This window comes from Sebastes umbrosus, chromosome 16 (assembly GCF_015220745.1).
Source record: "Sebastes umbrosus isolate fSebUmb1 chromosome 16, fSebUmb1.pri, whole genome shotgun sequence".
Lineage (NCBI taxonomy): Eukaryota > Metazoa > Chordata > Actinopteri > Perciformes > Sebastidae > Sebastes > Sebastes umbrosus.
In genome coordinates, this window is record NC_051284.1 from 5,805,452 (window position 1) to 5,822,500 (window position 17,049).

Sequence of the window (17,049 nt, forward strand, 5' to 3'; positions counted from 1 at the left end):
GTTTTTAGTTACCCAAGGCTTTTGGATACGCTAGAAAGTTCCTCTATTGTTATGGCCAATGCCTGTTAAACCATTTGTTAACAATAAAGTTCAAAAGTTGTGCTTCAGTGCACATGTGATTGTGGCAGGTTCCCTCATAGCCAAGAAACTGTGGCGTGAGCCAAATGCACTACCAAGCAATTAGTAGTGGTTGGTTACTATGGTGACATTCTGGTTTTTCAGAGGCGTGTTTGACGAAAGACTAAATAATGGATGCTTTCAAACACCTTTCGTCTTTTCTCTCTGTCTCAGACTTTGCAGGGCAGACCTCTGACGCAGCCACGGGAGCTGCCTCCATCATCGTCAACGATGCAGGTAAAGGCTTTTTCTGCCATTAGCCCTGCTCAGATCCTAAATGCTCTTCAAGTTGTAGAAATGGCCTCATACATGCACGACCAAAAGTGCTACCAGCACACACTGTACGCCCATTGAGTCACCACTGTTCAAGTGACTATAATCTCCGGATATACAGTAGACACACACACACACACACAAATACCTTAGTGCACCAAACCATGCTGAGTATCCACATGTTCCAATCTGACACAATCCAAGGCTTTCCATATGGAGAGCAATTTCTGTCATGTAGCAAATACAGTCTGACGTAACGCATATGACATGCGGATGCCCTCTTGGATTTGTATCCCTTTACTACCATTTAACATAGTCTGGAAAGTCCATCCTCATACATCATTATGCAGCTAAGTGATTGAATTCCATGTTTTGAAAGAAGACAGAGGTCTAATTGAAAGTGGTTAATTGAGAGATCGAAATTAAGAAATAATCACCCATAAAATAATGTGCACATGCCATTTCACATTAGTGTGAAAAGGAAATAGCTTAACATTTCCTTAAGTGATGAGAATAAATGCTCAAGAAGAAAAAACAAACTGAATGCTTCGAAGCTTTGACCGTTGCCATGGTAATTGACCTCCAAATCAGTATTCAAATGCTTTGTTTAGTTTTTTTAAATATGAGTATATAATAATAATGTATAAATCCCTAAATAGCCCATGAAATAAGGAATAAACCCACAACATTATTCATTATTCATATTCTCCATGAATTATTATTAGTTATTCTCAGACGGATATCGCTGGTTGTTGTGCGTAGAGGTGCTTGTGTGTGTACAGTATCGTGCGGCAGCGGTACTGTCCCAAAGCTTCGAATACCTTTGAATATTTCTCACTGAAGCTTTGAGGCACAAAAAATGGTATTCGGGACAGCCCTAAAATCAATGCATATCAAAACATTAGGGTTAATGTGTTTAAAATTGGGTTTATTTGAAGTATTTTGAAGGTTATGATGTGGTGACAAATTGAGTATATGCTTAAAGGGTTAATAAGGAGTAACAATTTTGATAGAAACTTGACTATTGACATCCTGTTTGACGCTACATATTTTCCATTTTCACGCCAAAATATTACCCTTCAAACATAGTGTAAAAATAAAAATAGAAAGTATGTGTAAAAGTAAATTGTACAGGAGGTCACTCATCCCCAGTTTAGCCCTATTTATGGAGTGGAGAGTCCCCATGGATTCTCAAAGTCGTGATACAGGGGCTGTTGTGTCCTCACACGTCTCTTTTGGCGTCGGCGGACAGGTGAGAATGCCATCGTGATCGTGGCCGGTGCCAACATGCTGCTGGGCGGCGAGGAGCTGCAGAACGCTCTTCCAGCCATCCGTCGCGCAAAAATTCTGGTGTGCCAGCTGGAGATCAGCCCGCGGACATCGTTGCAGGCGCTGCGCATGGCTCAGGAGAACAAAGGTCAGTGAGTGTCAGTGTGTGATGGTGAGTTCCTCTGAAGTCAGAGAGGAAAATGATCTATTGTTAAAAAGTACAGAAGAAAAGAAGTTTGAAAATGTATTATAATGTCGCTCTTCTGTAATACAGAACAGGTGGTTACATTTGCATTCCGTTAGCTATGTTTATTTTGATCTTCCAAGGCTCGGTCAGTACTTTGTTTGACCATAGTCGTAGTTACAGGTAACTTTTAGATAAAAAAGGTTGTTTTTTTTCAACTGATCATGACTGCCCCTTTTTCATCTGTTAAACAAACCATGAACAGCGTCATAAAACTAGTTTTATATTTATATATATCGCATTCTACCTTAAAGTGACACGCCAACTTTGCTACGTCTTTCTTTTGCAACACTCACCCCATGTTGGGTGGATAGGGAAATAGGTTTACTCCCATAAGGGAGAATGAGGGCTATGTTCAGTGTGTACTCATGGATCCTAGTAATAAGGAAGAACATGTGTCCAAAGAAATGTCCATAGAAACTTCTCAAACGACTTCCGCAATCTTAATCCACATCAGTATGTCCTAAACCCTCATATTTTTTGCCAAAGTATGACCATATACATACTGCTTCCATCTTAATCCTCATGCATACCCTGTTGAGCTGCTCCTCTTCGGCCAGGGGAGCTGCTCTGTCCAAACTGACTCATTGGCTGGCCTGACTTTGCACATTCTTTAAACACAATAGACCATACATGTACATGGCTAAGTAAAGGTTCACTGTCACACATTTACTGCTGCTATGAATCCAAACTGAACACAGCCTACACTCTTTTATGTGTCATTTGGCATTGTCAAAAAGATAAATTGTAGGTACAGTATCCCACTTTAGATGCAGTTCCATGTATTGTATTACAAATGAAAAGTTGAATTCATTAGCAATAAAACACACTCTTGCTTCACAAAACATATTGCGCTAGTGATATTACAGCGCAAACACGGCCAGAGTTTTGCAGCTGAGTGTAATTTGCCCTTTTTTTTGCGTCTGATTGCAATTATCCATGTGGCAAAGTATAAATGTTGCTTTTGCGCCAAGAAACACAGCAGACTGAACAATGGCAGAGAGAAAAAGACATTTTCAGACCGTGAGCTACAGGTCCTGACCGACGAGGTGCAGAGGCATTCCTAAAATAGAAAAAGGTATATTTTTGTATTTCCACTGGTCAAAATCGATGCTGACAGTTAATCAATATCACACTCTATGTATTCACTCGTAGTATATCTGGACATTTTTTTGCGTTCCGTTCGCCAGACCTCCGCCAAGTCAGGTTCCATGTACGTCGTCGAAGATGAAAAATGAGAAGAGCCTTCTGTGTTCACCGTCTTGACTTTACTCGTTGGCTTGCTTTCCTCGCTTCCGTTTCTCTTCTCGCGCACTGATTCATTTAAGCTGAACAGCCAATCGGAGTGATTTCTCTCACCGACGGGCACCGCCGCCGATTCAACATGCTGAACCGGCCGGAAAAAAAAACTCAAACACGGGCAGACTGGAGCCGACGGTGCGGGACACACCGCAAAAAGAGCCTTCTGTGTTTTTCCTCTTGACTTTACTTGTTGGCCTTTTCAATGTCAGAATCGGGGGCCTGCGTCCAACAATTTCTGTAACTTTATGAAACCGAATTCTCACAGCAGTTGGCCAGGTGTGTGAAGGTGTGACTGTAACTTCTCTCTTGAGCTCTCTTTTTACTTCACAAACCTACTTTCATCACTTTTTGTGTCTACAACCCAGCAGCAGAACTCTTTTGCGGTTGGATGACACAAAAAAAATAGAGTAGAGAGGACGAGAAAATCAATCTAAATCAGTCATGTGACTTTTCTGTTTGTATTCCACATTTACACTTTCCTCTAGAGAGAGAGAGAGGCCTCCCACTGACTTGTATCACTTTAAGTGCAATAAGCGGTTAAACTTGGGTCCCTGCTGCTCACATTCTCCATCAACCCACCGTGTCTGTAGACACATCACTAAAAGCCAACAGGATACTTGTTGTCCTGCGTAAACAAAACCTATTTTAGACCTCAACCCTCCCTCTGTCCCTTCCTCCCGCCACCTTTTCGGTGATAACCAGGTTACTGAGCTCATCGTCTTTAACGGCGTCCTATTATTAGCAGTCCTCCGCGTCATCCGAGACGTCTGGGGAGCCTCTCGCCCTTGTCATCAGGGCCTGTCGCTGGTAATCGCTCGCTGCGGGCTGCCAGAACGCAAGAGTCGCAGCCATAACCGTGTTGCAGATGGGACACCCAGATGGCCTTCGCCGAGCGCCACCCTCCTCTCCCCCTCCTTCCTTCCTCACCGTGTCGACCGTATACCGTGGGATTAGGCTCTGCATGTGGCACCAGGAGAGAGGCGAGGCGAGCGAAGACGCTTGGCAAAGACGGCACCCCCGATGCTGCCGCCACCAGAAGCATTGCGTAAATGGAGTCCTCCAGAGAGAATAGGGTGTTAATGGGTTTGGCGGCGGCGAGGATTTAATGGCGCGGGGGTGAAGCGCCGCTCAAATTACGCAAATGTCACCATCGAGCCACACGTACTGTGGATCTCTCTCTCAGAAAACACTTCTAACAAGGAGAGTTTATTCTCCTCGCATGTAATTCTTTGAGGAAAACACACGTGTCTACGTGATTTATTGCCATCTACCATTTAATATTGACAACTTAATGGAATTAAATTAATTCTGAGAGCTGAGGAAACGGTAGGAGTTGTGTAGTTTCACTCTTTCTTTCTTCTTCCGTCTTCCTCCCCCTCTTCCTTGTCTGAGCAAGAAGCCGCTTTTATATTTCTCACCAGATGCAATTAGAGCCTCTTAAAGCCCTTTCACATACTCACTGATGACTCATTGATTTTGTGTGTGTACGTGTGTGTGTGTGCATGTGTGTAAGAGTGTGTGAGTGATCTCCGTCTTACCCTGTTTTCCCCTCTGTCCTTGTTTTCCGTCCACCTTTCGGCCAAACTGCTGTATTTTTCTACTTTTTCTACTTTTTTCTGGCTGCTCTTCCAGCACATGTGCGACCAGACTTTGAACCTCCGTGCAATAAAAAAAAGCCCAGAGTCATGACACACACACACACACACACATTCTCCTGCCAGACATGACTCAGTATGCACACTTCCCAGTATTACCACATCTGTCCCAGCAGCTGTGTGTGTGTGTGTGTGTGTGTGTGTGTGTGTGTGTGTGTGTGTGTGTGTGTGTGTGTGTGTATATATACGTGTGGTTTCACTAACACCTGGAGAGCAAAACAAAGCAACCTGAGACCGACTCGCCGGTTAATGTGACGTCCGCGGTAGCAGATTCCTCCATGCATCAGTGTACTAGGGATTTAACGCAAGCTGCTCCTGTACGCATATTGATGGGCAGCTTCCATCCTCAGCAGGTCTTATTGTATGTATACTTCATGAGCATCGGGGCCCATGCATTCGACATCAGCACCGAAGGGACACGCTTGACGCAAACACTGTGATCGCGCCACAGATGGCCAAAAAAAAGGGAGCAGATAGAGGAAGACAGCATTGTACTTCCTACCACTTTTGTCCACGGCTACAAATAATACTATGATTAATGACAATAGGCTAAGCATGAGTAAGCCCTTTGCAGGATTCAGTGATACTTTATTTATCATGTTTACATAATATGCAGCAGCCGGCCTATTCAATTATTTTTTTTTTAGAAGGGCCAGATTTGAAAAACAGTTAAATGCCAAGGGGGCCGGACAATTTACATTTCCTATCTGATCTGCAAAGCAAGGAAGTTAAACCTGCAGTAGGCAGAATGTTTTTGGCATCATTGGGCAAAAATTCAATAATAACCTTTCAACATATTTTAATTTAAGTGTTCTAAGAGATAACTAGACTTCTGCACCTCCTCATGGCTCTGTTTTCAGGCTTTAAAAAATCGTAACGTTGGCCACTTCTCATTTGCATACAGTTGAGGTCTAGGCTACTTTATGCAAATTAAGGGCGTCCGACGTGATTCGCCGCCTTTGGAAACTCCCGAGATACTTTTAAACTAACCGTTGTTGATCCAAAATAAAGACAGATTCAACAAGTGTGTGGCTTATTCTTCACATAAAATGCTGAACTCTTTTTGTGATATAAGAGAAGAAAGTTTCCAAACGAGCCGCCATGTTGGTTCCGGTTTGAAAGCTGGGAGCAGCAACCCGTGAGGGACAGCATTCGTCCAATCAGGTGCCTTGTGTCTAGTGACAGCCCATCAAGCGTCCAATGCTGGGAAGCGAGGCGATCCCGTGGACACGTACCATGACAGACTTTTGCGTTTGTCGGGCTTGCCCTCTGTGGTCCAGCCAAAAACTAGAATAACGCCAGCTGTATTCTTTAAGGGTCCCTGGACAGCATTTGTAGTGAAAGAGGAGATGAGGAACAGATACAGAGGGCTGAAAAAAACAGGCGAAGAGGGACGACAGAGATCCCTCCTTTTATGCAAAACGGAGGCACATTTCAGAGATCTCGCACTCATCTTGGAAACCAAAGCGATGGAAACGGAGGTGCAATTCAGTTGACACAGAGAGAGAGAGAGAGAGAGAGAGAGAGAGAGAGAGAGAGAGAGAGAAGTCAAGTCAGAAAGAGCCTGGTGTCACTTTTTTGTGGCGTAGCCTTGACTCAAGTGGGTACACATACAGTGTACGAGTGTGTGCGTTGAAAAAAGAGAGAGACGTTATTTCCACTTTTACTAGCGAGCAGCCCAGCATCCACCTCAAAGCGCCAGGTGGCCAAAGCCCTGCACAAACCCACGCAGCTGCTCTCTTATGTGCCCACGCAAACACACACACACACGCAGCAACACACTTTTGCACAACAGACTTTGATGTCACCAACGCTGAACATATATTTCCCTCACACACACACACACACACACGCACACACACCCTTGCATGAGGCTTTATTTTGTACACAGAGATATCAGAATTAATCGCTTCGTCAAGCTGGGCTTATCCTCACACATACACAGAAATCATGGTATTAGATGCATTAATGCTCTCTGCTCATGAATATGCATAAGACAGTGATGTGCAACACGTACAGAGGATTACTTCTGACAAACACTCCCGCTCTCTCTCTCTCGCTCTCTCGCTCTCACCCTCTCTCGCGCTCCTCAGCACACAGAGAAAGGGTCACAACTCATCTCACCCACACACTGACACACACATATGTGGGGTTATATACCGCGTTGACACACACTATCCTATAAATGCAGGGGTTACGGCGCATCGCGAAAAGCTGCAGGATGTGAGGCCGTTTCCAACAGCGTTTAGTTTTTTTTTCCTCCAGCGTTCTTTTCCAGAGAATGCTAATTTAATCGTTTAAGAGGTGCCTTTTTTTTTTATAGAAGCTTACCCACTTGAGCTTTGCCATGCGAGAGCAATTCCCAGTGGTAGCCCACTAGCCTTTGTTCCCATTGAAAGTTTAATTAAGGTGATGTCAAGACCTTGACAGTGACGCTTAGCAAATGGAAAAGAACCATCAGTAAAATGTGTCACTGAGCGACATTGTCATAGTTGTATCCCTTGAAAGGCGAGCTGATAATTAGAACTGAGAACCATTTTTTTTTTTTTAACCCCTTGCTAATGATTGCATGCCTGCAGATTATAATGTTTAACACTGTGGTCAATAAACTGCACTACTTCCTGGCTTGTTGTTACAGTAAAGACAATATTCAACCCAGCGCCGGCCATTCCTGACTTGGATACAGATTTCTACAGCGCCTCTGATGTGTTTTGCTGTAATGAGTCTGAGGTGATGAATCACACACACACACACACACACACACACGCACACACACGCACACACACACACACACACACACACATAACTCACAGTATTTACCACAGCAGCATTTATGCTTCCTCACACAATAACAGCCTTCTCACACATGTATACGCTCACAACAATAACAAGGGAGCAAAGAGGAAATTGAAACCAGTCACAGCGCAGCAAAAATTGTGGTTACTGAATTGACAGCACAGTCGCAACGGCAGTTTGTGAAGTAGTGACTAAGTTTAATGTATTGATTCGTGTACATATAGGCATAGGAATTTAAAAAATTTTTCCGTGAATGTCAGCGCGTAATTATGTACTCCACGTAATTGTGAACCAGGAAGTATAGAGAGCGGCGAACGCCTCGTATGGAGGAGGTCGGGGTGGATGGTGGGTCAAAAAACACAGGACTTCGTCACGTCACGTGTTGCTGGACATTTGTAGGAAAAAGCATTAAAAATACGTTGAAATTCGTGTCTATGTACACGAATCAAATAGACTTAAAGGTCCCATATTGTAAAAAGTGAGATTTTCACGTCTTTTATATTATAAAGCAGGTTTAAGTTCTATATAAATACTGTGAAAGTATCAAAACGCTTAATCCACAGAGAAATACACACAGCCCGTATTCAGAAACTGTGCGTTTGAAACAAGCCGTTAGGATTTCTGTACATTTGTGATGTCACAAATCTACAATATTTAGACAATTTCACAGTTTTAAACATAAACATTCTAAATGTGTCCCAGTTTATTTACTGTTGCAGTGGTTGTGAATGACATCAGCTGACAGGATGTACACATGAACCCAAGCTGTTTCCTAGCAACGCAATTCCGTTGCCATTCCCTGAAAAGTGCTAAAAAGGAGCGTTTCTGACAGAGCGTAAATACAGGTATAATCAAACAGACAGTATGAGAAAAATAATGTGTTGTTTGAACATTAAAGCATGTAAACATGTTCTAGTAGAAACCCAAAATACAAACATGAACCTGAAAATGAGCACGTTGTGTCCCCTTTAAGTTTCGTGACTATTTCACAAACTGCCGTGAAACTGTGTTGGAATTAACCTGCTGTTCTTGCATTGCGTATATGCAGTTTACAGTGATATCTGCGGTAGATTTACCATCAAAATTCGTAATCAGCCACGCAAATCATTGGAAATAATGGGTTCCAGAGCGCAAGTGGTGCCGTTACCGCGTTCTATGTGAACACCCCATAAGTCATAGTTGTTAAAATCAACACAAGCTGCTGTTTATATGTGTCAACACTTGTTGAACAGTAACATCGGAGGGCTTGTTGTGCAGCCCTGAGTCGGGTAGGTAGTATTTCTTCTCTGTGAAAGGAAGAGATCAGAGGTTTGAGATGTTATGAGCGCCCACATATCCACACACCTTTTCACAGTGAATCAACTGTGTCTCCTGGGTCATGACCCCTGCCAGCACATCAATAACCCCACTGTAGCCTTTAGCCATACATGTAAACCCTCTGGTATGAAGAGGGAAATAAGTGATCTCTCCACCCTTTTACGGTAAAAAACTAGTGTCATGACACCTTGTGTCTCGACTGTCAGGTGATGACAGGTGAGAGACGGGGGGGAGGCAGGGTTAGATGGGAATCGTAGTAAAAACAACAAGGCAGATGTGCTCTTTGGCTGAGTCAGCCCCCTCGGGGATAAAGTGGAGGTGAGTTTGCCCGGGAGTCTCTATTTGATGTGGTGATGCAGGGCGGAGAGAGGCTGTAGCCAGGTGTGGGAACATGAAAGGGAGAGTTGACGAAAGCGCAACATGTCTTCTCTGTTGTTTTAAAGAGTGTCAGGTCATGGAGGTACAGTCATGTTTTATATGAGGCAGTATGCAGGGGTGGAAAGGGCACTAAAATAACCTGCTCAGGGACAGGTAAAGGTGAATTAAGATGTCTATATATTGTTTTGTTGAGAATATTATTGACAATACTTAAAATGGCATTTTTTAAAGGTTAAACAACAGTTTAAAGTAGCATTCATCATGCTATGATTAAAAGTTTGAAGCTATAGAAATAATTAAGTAAAATAATTAACAGTAACTATTTTTATATGGAGGACGGAAGCTGCCAAGATCAAAAATAAGTAAACGAATATTAATAATAATAATAATGAATTTGTATGGCATTAAATGTACCCAAATATTTGTTTTAATAAATTTAAGCATTCATTTTCCCTTTTATTTTTGTTTTATTTTTTTACTTTGGCAGCCTGCATCCTCCATATTATAACTTTGCTTGAGTAGCTTTATGTAATTTTATAGTAGACTTTTAATAGTGCAATAAAAAGAGGAAGCACTACTTTTAAAAGCTGCTTTACACACAGTATCTTGAATAACAGTCAACAGGCATTTTTTTTTAGATGTAATGGAATGCAAGAAGGAAAAGAGGACAAGACTTTTTTATGTTAAACGGCAGTTTAAATTAGCATTCATCATGCTATGATTAAAAGTTTGATGCTATAAAAAATGTGTAAGTAAAATAATTAACAGTAATTATTGTTGTATGGAGGACGGAAGCTGCCGAAATAAAAAAATAATGATAGTAATAATAATAGATTTCTATGGCATTAAACGTACCCAAATAGTATTTAAAATATTTTTTTTTATCTTTTACTTTTGGCAGCTTTCCTCCATATTGCTACTGTACCTGAGTAGCTTTATTTAATTAGACTTAATAGTACAGTAAAAAAGAAAAGGGGAGCACTACTTGGATCTGATAGTAATGAAACATAAAGCAGCTTCTCCTGATGCACGGGGAGGTGCAATACTCAATACACACGAAGAAGAATGGATCTCTCCCAAACGTCAAGGGACACTGCTTTGTTAAAGTACAAAACAACTTTATTATAAGGGCTACAAACAAGATTATTTTCATCATTAACAGTTTTATTTCCCTACTTTATTTCCTCCCTTTACACGTTATATATTGTACATATAAAATCGATGTAAAACTTATATGTAAGTTTACTATGATATTTGACAGAGTCCATTAATAGAATTGTTACAGGTGTAATAAGTTAGCTGCGCAAATTATCACATGCATGATTGGTCTGGTGAGATGGATAACTGTTGGTCTTGTTTTTAATCATGTAGCCAATATTAAAGTTTTTAATATTTGTATTTTAACAAAGCAGTGTGCCATGATATTTTGGAAATAATTCCTCTTCTTGTGAGCAGGCTTTTAAAAATGTTTTTCAACTTCTGAGACTTAGACTTCTTATTTACTAAATAAAGCTACAGTCAGTGTAAGTATTAATGTTACAGGAATGGAGTAGTGAAGTCCACTGTAAATTTCAAAGTTTACGTATATGGTTTTATATTGTTTTATGAGGTTGTTTTTGTTTCATACATGGTTTCAAATTTGAAATATATGTTATTCTTAGGTTTGGCATAAAAAAAAACTGCTTTCAGTTGGTCTAAATCTTGTTCCTGTAAATGAGGAGTTTGCTTATATAATTACTGTATATATAATTATATTCGAAGTATAATTATATGCCATAATATTGGTTGTTTTGTTGTTGAGCTCTCTGCTACTGTAAATCTTTGTATAATAAAATAGAAAAATGTATTTACTTACTTACTTATTTATTTATTTATTTATTTATTTATTTATTTATTTTGGGGAAAAAAGTATTACCCTGCCCACTTTCCTACTCAAACAATTTATTGTATAATGTTAATAAAGACCTACTATATTTATAATCAGTAACGGTATGTAGAGAAAATACAGCGTAAAAGGCTTTGGTTGAGACAAACTGATGCAGGAGCAAACGTATTAGACAAAATATACCAATATAATAAATATACTGTGCCAATATAAAATAAAGTTACTCATTTACAGGAACAAGAATTACACATCATGTCAGTAAGAAGAGATACCTTGTGTGATAACATTGGAAACAAAATTCAAAACTAAACACTGAGAGGAAAAACTCCCTCTCAAAACTATAAATATACAATATTACTGTAATGTAATGCACATCATTTCCACCCTAAACATATATACTGTTGCAAAAACACCCACCATGTCAACAGCTTTATACTGCATATGCTTTGTGCAGTATGTGTGTGCACACAACACACACACACACACACACACACACACACACACACACACACACACATGGACAGCAAGAGAGACATAATTCAACTTTCTCATATTCTTGTACACAGAGGGAGGTAGATTGATTCCCTGCCCTGGTGTGAAGCTGATGACTAACAAAACGGCTCTTTTTTCTCTCTTGGCATCCGACAGCAACGGGGTGGCTGCGGGCTCTAAAAGCACCGATACACTCTGCGGTTTATTTTTGAACTGTCCAAGGTCATTGTTCACTTCGACAGATCACAAAAGCAGGAGGGGGTGGGGGTGGGGGGAGGGATCGGATCCTCAGACCCCTATTCAACGCTGTAGTGTAAACCGTGCCTCGACCCTCCCGTGTGGGGTTATAGCCGGCACACATTCTGTACAGGTTTGTGTGTGTGTGTGTTTGTGTTTGTGTGTGGTCTCACTGTACCATGCTCAAACTGAGGGGTGGCGGGGGGTATGTGGGGGGGCTTAAGGATGACAAAGTGCAGGCACTCTTTGATCCTCAGCCCTCATTCTACGCTGAAGTGCTTTATAGCGAGGGGAATTATCTTTGATGTCCACCTGAGGACCTCACGTGCCAAAATGGATCCACATCTCTATCATCCACAGATCTGAAAGGGATCTCTCACACACACACACACACTTACATAGAAGCATGATAGCAGCATAAAGACTTTTTTTTTTGTATGCGTGTATGTGTTCCATACTGCTAGTAGTTTATAGAGCAGGGGGATTTTAGACCTGTAATTGCTGCAGCAAATTAAAGGGGAAGTCCACCCTTAAATGGATTCCAGGTTGTGTTTAATTTTCTTTTTTTCTTTTTTTTTTATGAGGAACACTAATCAAATTACTTTTGTGGTTTTGAGAACAAACATATAAAAACATAATTTCTCTTGGTTCAAAAAGGATAAAAGCTGCACAAAATAAGTATATACTATTTGATTTATAGCAGATAATGTCTTTCTTATGTTTAAGTATAATCTCTTTTTTTATTAATGCATTACAGTGATATAATATTTATGCAATATTCTGAACAGAAAAGACAAATGAGTAAAAAAAATGAGTGTACATTTAATGTCAAGTTTGCAATAAAATGTTTTGGAGACAAAAGGAGAAAAAAAACACAAAATGTAGTACATTACCAAGAGTACAAATAGATGTTCTATCATATATATATGACAGTGTGTGAGTTAAACGCAAATCGAAAAATATTTCAATTTCTTTGGCTCAATTTTTACAACTGAGTTTTAATTTGCAGACCTCTTAACACAAAATAATATATTCCTGATGTTGCTTTCAATATCGCACATAGCACAAAAACAATAAAACATCTAAATCAATTTGAGCAAAACCTCAAACAGTGAGTTTATCACCACATTGTATTTTTATCGCTGAATTTTAATCATTTTAAATAAATTCTCATTATCAAATAATTATGTCAAACAGTAACTTATTCTGCAGTGGTCACATAAAAAAATAAAAAAAATTGAGAATTTCGAAAATGGTTAAGACCAACCTTAATTATTTCAAATTAATCAGGCATTACATACCCACTCAGGCAGCCCAATAATTTATTTTTCTCTCATTTTTCATATTGTATAACAGTGTGGGCTCAAGCATCACCGTCCACAATCAAACATCCTACATCCTGATACAATTAGGCACTGAAAATAATGGACAAAAAGCCTGTTCGATCATTGTCACATACTAAAACAACACAATCTACTCAGCTTTGAGAGCTTTACTCATTGTTGTTTTCTCAGATTAGTTTTTAAATGTGTTAACAGTCTAGCCCCAGAGCCTTTTTTTCCAGAAGACAAGACAGTAATAGAGTAACTAGGAGCATAGTGAATGGCAGCTGTAAAACACCACATCATAAAACTACAATTGGACAATCAGCATTCTTTATAAAGGGCCGACAACTCTGGATCACATCACCAACTGAAATCAAATTAATTCCAGATATAAAGTCCTTTACAACAAAGGTTAAGTGCTGGCTAAAAGCAAACCAGAGCTGTATCCGTTTTTAGCTAATTGTACTGTAAATTACCAAGGTGTATTAGTGTATTGTGTAATGTGTATTTTATTGTATTTCCATATTTGTAGCGTATTGTGGTTTTATCATATAGAAAGCTGTATATTTTAATTACACTGTACATGTGAAAGACCAACAAGAGTTGAAAATTAGCTATAAACTCTTTGTACAGCACATCATTTCCATGCCCTGTAATGGAACTATGTTAGATTACATTGTCCCTATCAAATTACAATCAAAATCAAATAAATGATGGAGTCCAGATACTGACTTTACACTACAGTAAATCCTACAATCACATAAGACAAAATGATGATTGTCTGATGTACTTCACTGCATCAAATGACTTGTTCTGCTCTGTATCAACCACAAAGTGTGTTTCTATTCAGGAAAACCAAACCTTAAATATTTCAATCACTTGTAAGTTTACTGTAATCATCTAAAATACAGTAATCTACAGTAATAGTGTAGAGCTGAAAAGCATACAACATTTAACCACAATGTACACTACTCTAACAGACACCCGGTAGCATTTTGACAGTAATCAGAAAATAATTTGCATCTAATTTTTCCCACTATTTAAAATGCATGGCAATGGCAGTAAAGTAATTAGCAATTATGTTGCAATGCTTCTTACCAGGGAAAATGAAGAGAAATGCCTGCAGACACATGTTACAGAGCAATAAGCACTGAAACTAATATGAGGTGTCTGTATTCAGAGGGATGAGCCTGTGATTTTGTGTTTTACGCGAGAGGTTCTCAATCTTTTAGATATTAGACATGTATTAAACATATATGCAGATTCTAATATAGATTTGTTGGATTAGATTATATATATATATATAATGCTCCAAATTTAGATTATGATCTAATCTAACAAATATATAGAATCTAACAAATCTAACTAATATATATATATAGTTGTATATATATAGTTATTTATAGTTATATATAACTATACTAATATATATAGATATATATCTATATCTATATATAGATATATATATATCTATATAGTTTTTTATATATTTTATATATATATAGATATATAAAAATATATATCTATATATATAAAATATTTTTCTCTTTTCTTTGAAAAAACAACATTATTTCTAATAAAAATAATAACTATATATATATATATAGTTACTATATATATATATATAGTTATTATTTTTATATATATATTTCTATATATTTACATATATAGATATATAGATATATATATATATCTATATATCATCATCATCATAATTTGAATGAATGATTCTGAAAACTTTCCACGGACACATGTTGTGTTGAAGGTGGATTGCAGGTCAAGCAGGTCTCAAGTCATTTCAGTCAGACAATAAAAAAAAAAAATGGCATGAATAGTAAAAATATTTCAAATGAAAAAAAAAAGTATGTATCAGTTTTGATACAATATATAAAGTATTTAATCTTACGAGGATTGTTGTCACGGTGTAAATTGCATGTCACATAACTTTCTCCCAGTTAAATAAACTTGCCATGCGATCGCCTTTCATCACTAGAGAAAAGAAAATGACGTGGCTCATCTTCATCGAGGCTGCCGCTTGCTCTGAGTAAGAGAACTGCTGTGGTTCTGAGTTTATTTGAAGTTGCTCAAACATCAGCTGTGGAGTCCTGCTTTGTCACTGTTTAGTCATTTCGGAGCCAGATGAGCCAGCGCAGTCAGAGAATCTACTCTTTGAAAACGTTTGGCCCGCAGACTGCTGACGGAATCCAGCAAATCCTTAACAGACTGAATGTGTTTAATGAGTCTGTCTGACCACAGCCAGTGTGTAATTAAGAGCTGACTCATCACTGAACTGTTAATACAAAACAGTAAACTCAAGCAAGTAAGCAAAAGGCTCATAATAGACTACTAATTAGGGCTCCTCGGACATAGTAAATGATTGTGTTGTACTTCATGTGTTTTTTAGAGAGCCAAAGCTTTTAGTTTTTCTAAAGTCAAAAAATCAACTGACTTCTTGCATGTTCCACACAGTCCTTGGTACTGGGTGTTTGCCTTGGGGAATTTCCATTATGCATCCTCCCAGTCTCCCACACACTAGTGCTGGTTTTGCCCTATCTTTAATTTTAATTCCTAACCTCTGATTAACTTAGCTCCCTGACCGAGAAAAGAAAAAAAGAAAAATGCCTTAGAAATAGTGTCCCATTATCATCGTACGCTAAATGTTTTAAATGAAGAGTGTGTGATTATACAGTAGTGTATGTGTGCGGTGTCTTACCTCTTCTCCTCTGGTCTCTTTTACAGGCTGAGCTGCTGACTGGCTCCTCAGTAGCTAATGTGGAGGAAGCACATCTGGCCGGTCAGGAGCTGCTGAGGCGAGGCTGTGGGTCAGTCATCATCACTTTGGGACCCCAAGGCTGTGTGGTGGTGAAGGCACAGGAGTCGACCTCAAAACATGTTCAAAATACTGCAGTCACTACAGTGGACACTACGGTAAGCGTGACGCATATAATGTATATATTGTACACATATATTGGGCTGTCGATCGATTAAAATATCTAATCTATCTATCTAATAATATCTAAATTAATCGCATATTTTTTTTTATTTGTTAAAAATGTACGTTAAAGGGAGATTTGTCAAGTAGTTAATACTCTTATCAACATGGGAGTGGGCAAATATGCTTACTTTATGCAAATGTATATATTTATTATTGGAAATCAATTAACAACACAAAACATTAACAAATATTGTCCAGTAACCCTCACAGGTACTGCATTAACATAAAAAGTATGCTCAAATCATAACATGGCAAACTGCAGCCCAACAGGCAACAACAGCTGTCAGTGTGTCAGTGTGCTGACTTGACTATGACTTGCCCCCAAATGGCATGGGATGATCATAAAGTGGGCATGTCTGTAAAGGGGAGACTCGTGGGTACCCATAGAAGCCATTTACATTCACATATCTTGTGGTCAGAGGTCAAGGGACCCCTTTGAAAATGGCCATGACAGTTTTTCCTCGCCAAACCTTAGCGTTATTTAGCTAGTTATTTATTAATTTATGTTTTTTTTAATTATTCATTTTATCATTTTAGTCCAAAAAAAATGCCAGAAGATAGTGAAACAAGTCCATCACATCTTGTTTGTTCCCATCAACATCCCAAAGCCCAAACATATTAAATTGACTGTAAAATTAACAAATCATCACATTTCAGACCACACAGTATTTAGTATGTTTAGCCACACTAGCAGCATTAAATAATGTATAGAGGTTCTTGGTTCCGAGAGGATTAATCCAAACGACTTTTACGATCCCGACTTT

At 39.0% G+C, this 17,049-nt stretch overlaps 1 protein-coding gene and 1 long non-coding RNA gene across 3 annotated transcripts in view; one reads left to right on the plus strand and one right to left on the minus strand.

Annotated features, from left to right (window-relative positions):
• rbks (ribokinase) overlaps positions 1-17,049 on the plus strand; it is a 43,162-nt gene that overhangs the window by 14,690 nt on the left and 11,423 nt on the right. For both annotated transcript variants that reach the window (XM_037796516.1, XM_037796517.1), the window contains 4 exons: positions 292-354; positions 1,643-1,807; positions 7,499-7,590; positions 16,030-16,218. In XM_037796516.1, coding sequence (XP_037652444.1) covers positions 292-354; positions 1,643-1,807; positions 7,499-7,590; positions 16,030-16,218 — 509 coding nt within the window. The remainder of the gene's footprint in view (positions 1-291; positions 355-1,642; positions 1,808-7,498; positions 7,591-16,029; positions 16,219-17,049) is intronic.
• LOC119504428 lies at positions 1,715-2,967 on the minus strand. The gene is made up of 3 exons (XR_005210566.1): positions 2,926-2,967; positions 2,410-2,514; positions 1,715-1,841 (listed from the first exon to the last, which is right to left on the minus strand). It is a non-coding gene; the product is annotated as an uncharacterized LOC119504428 (long non-coding RNA).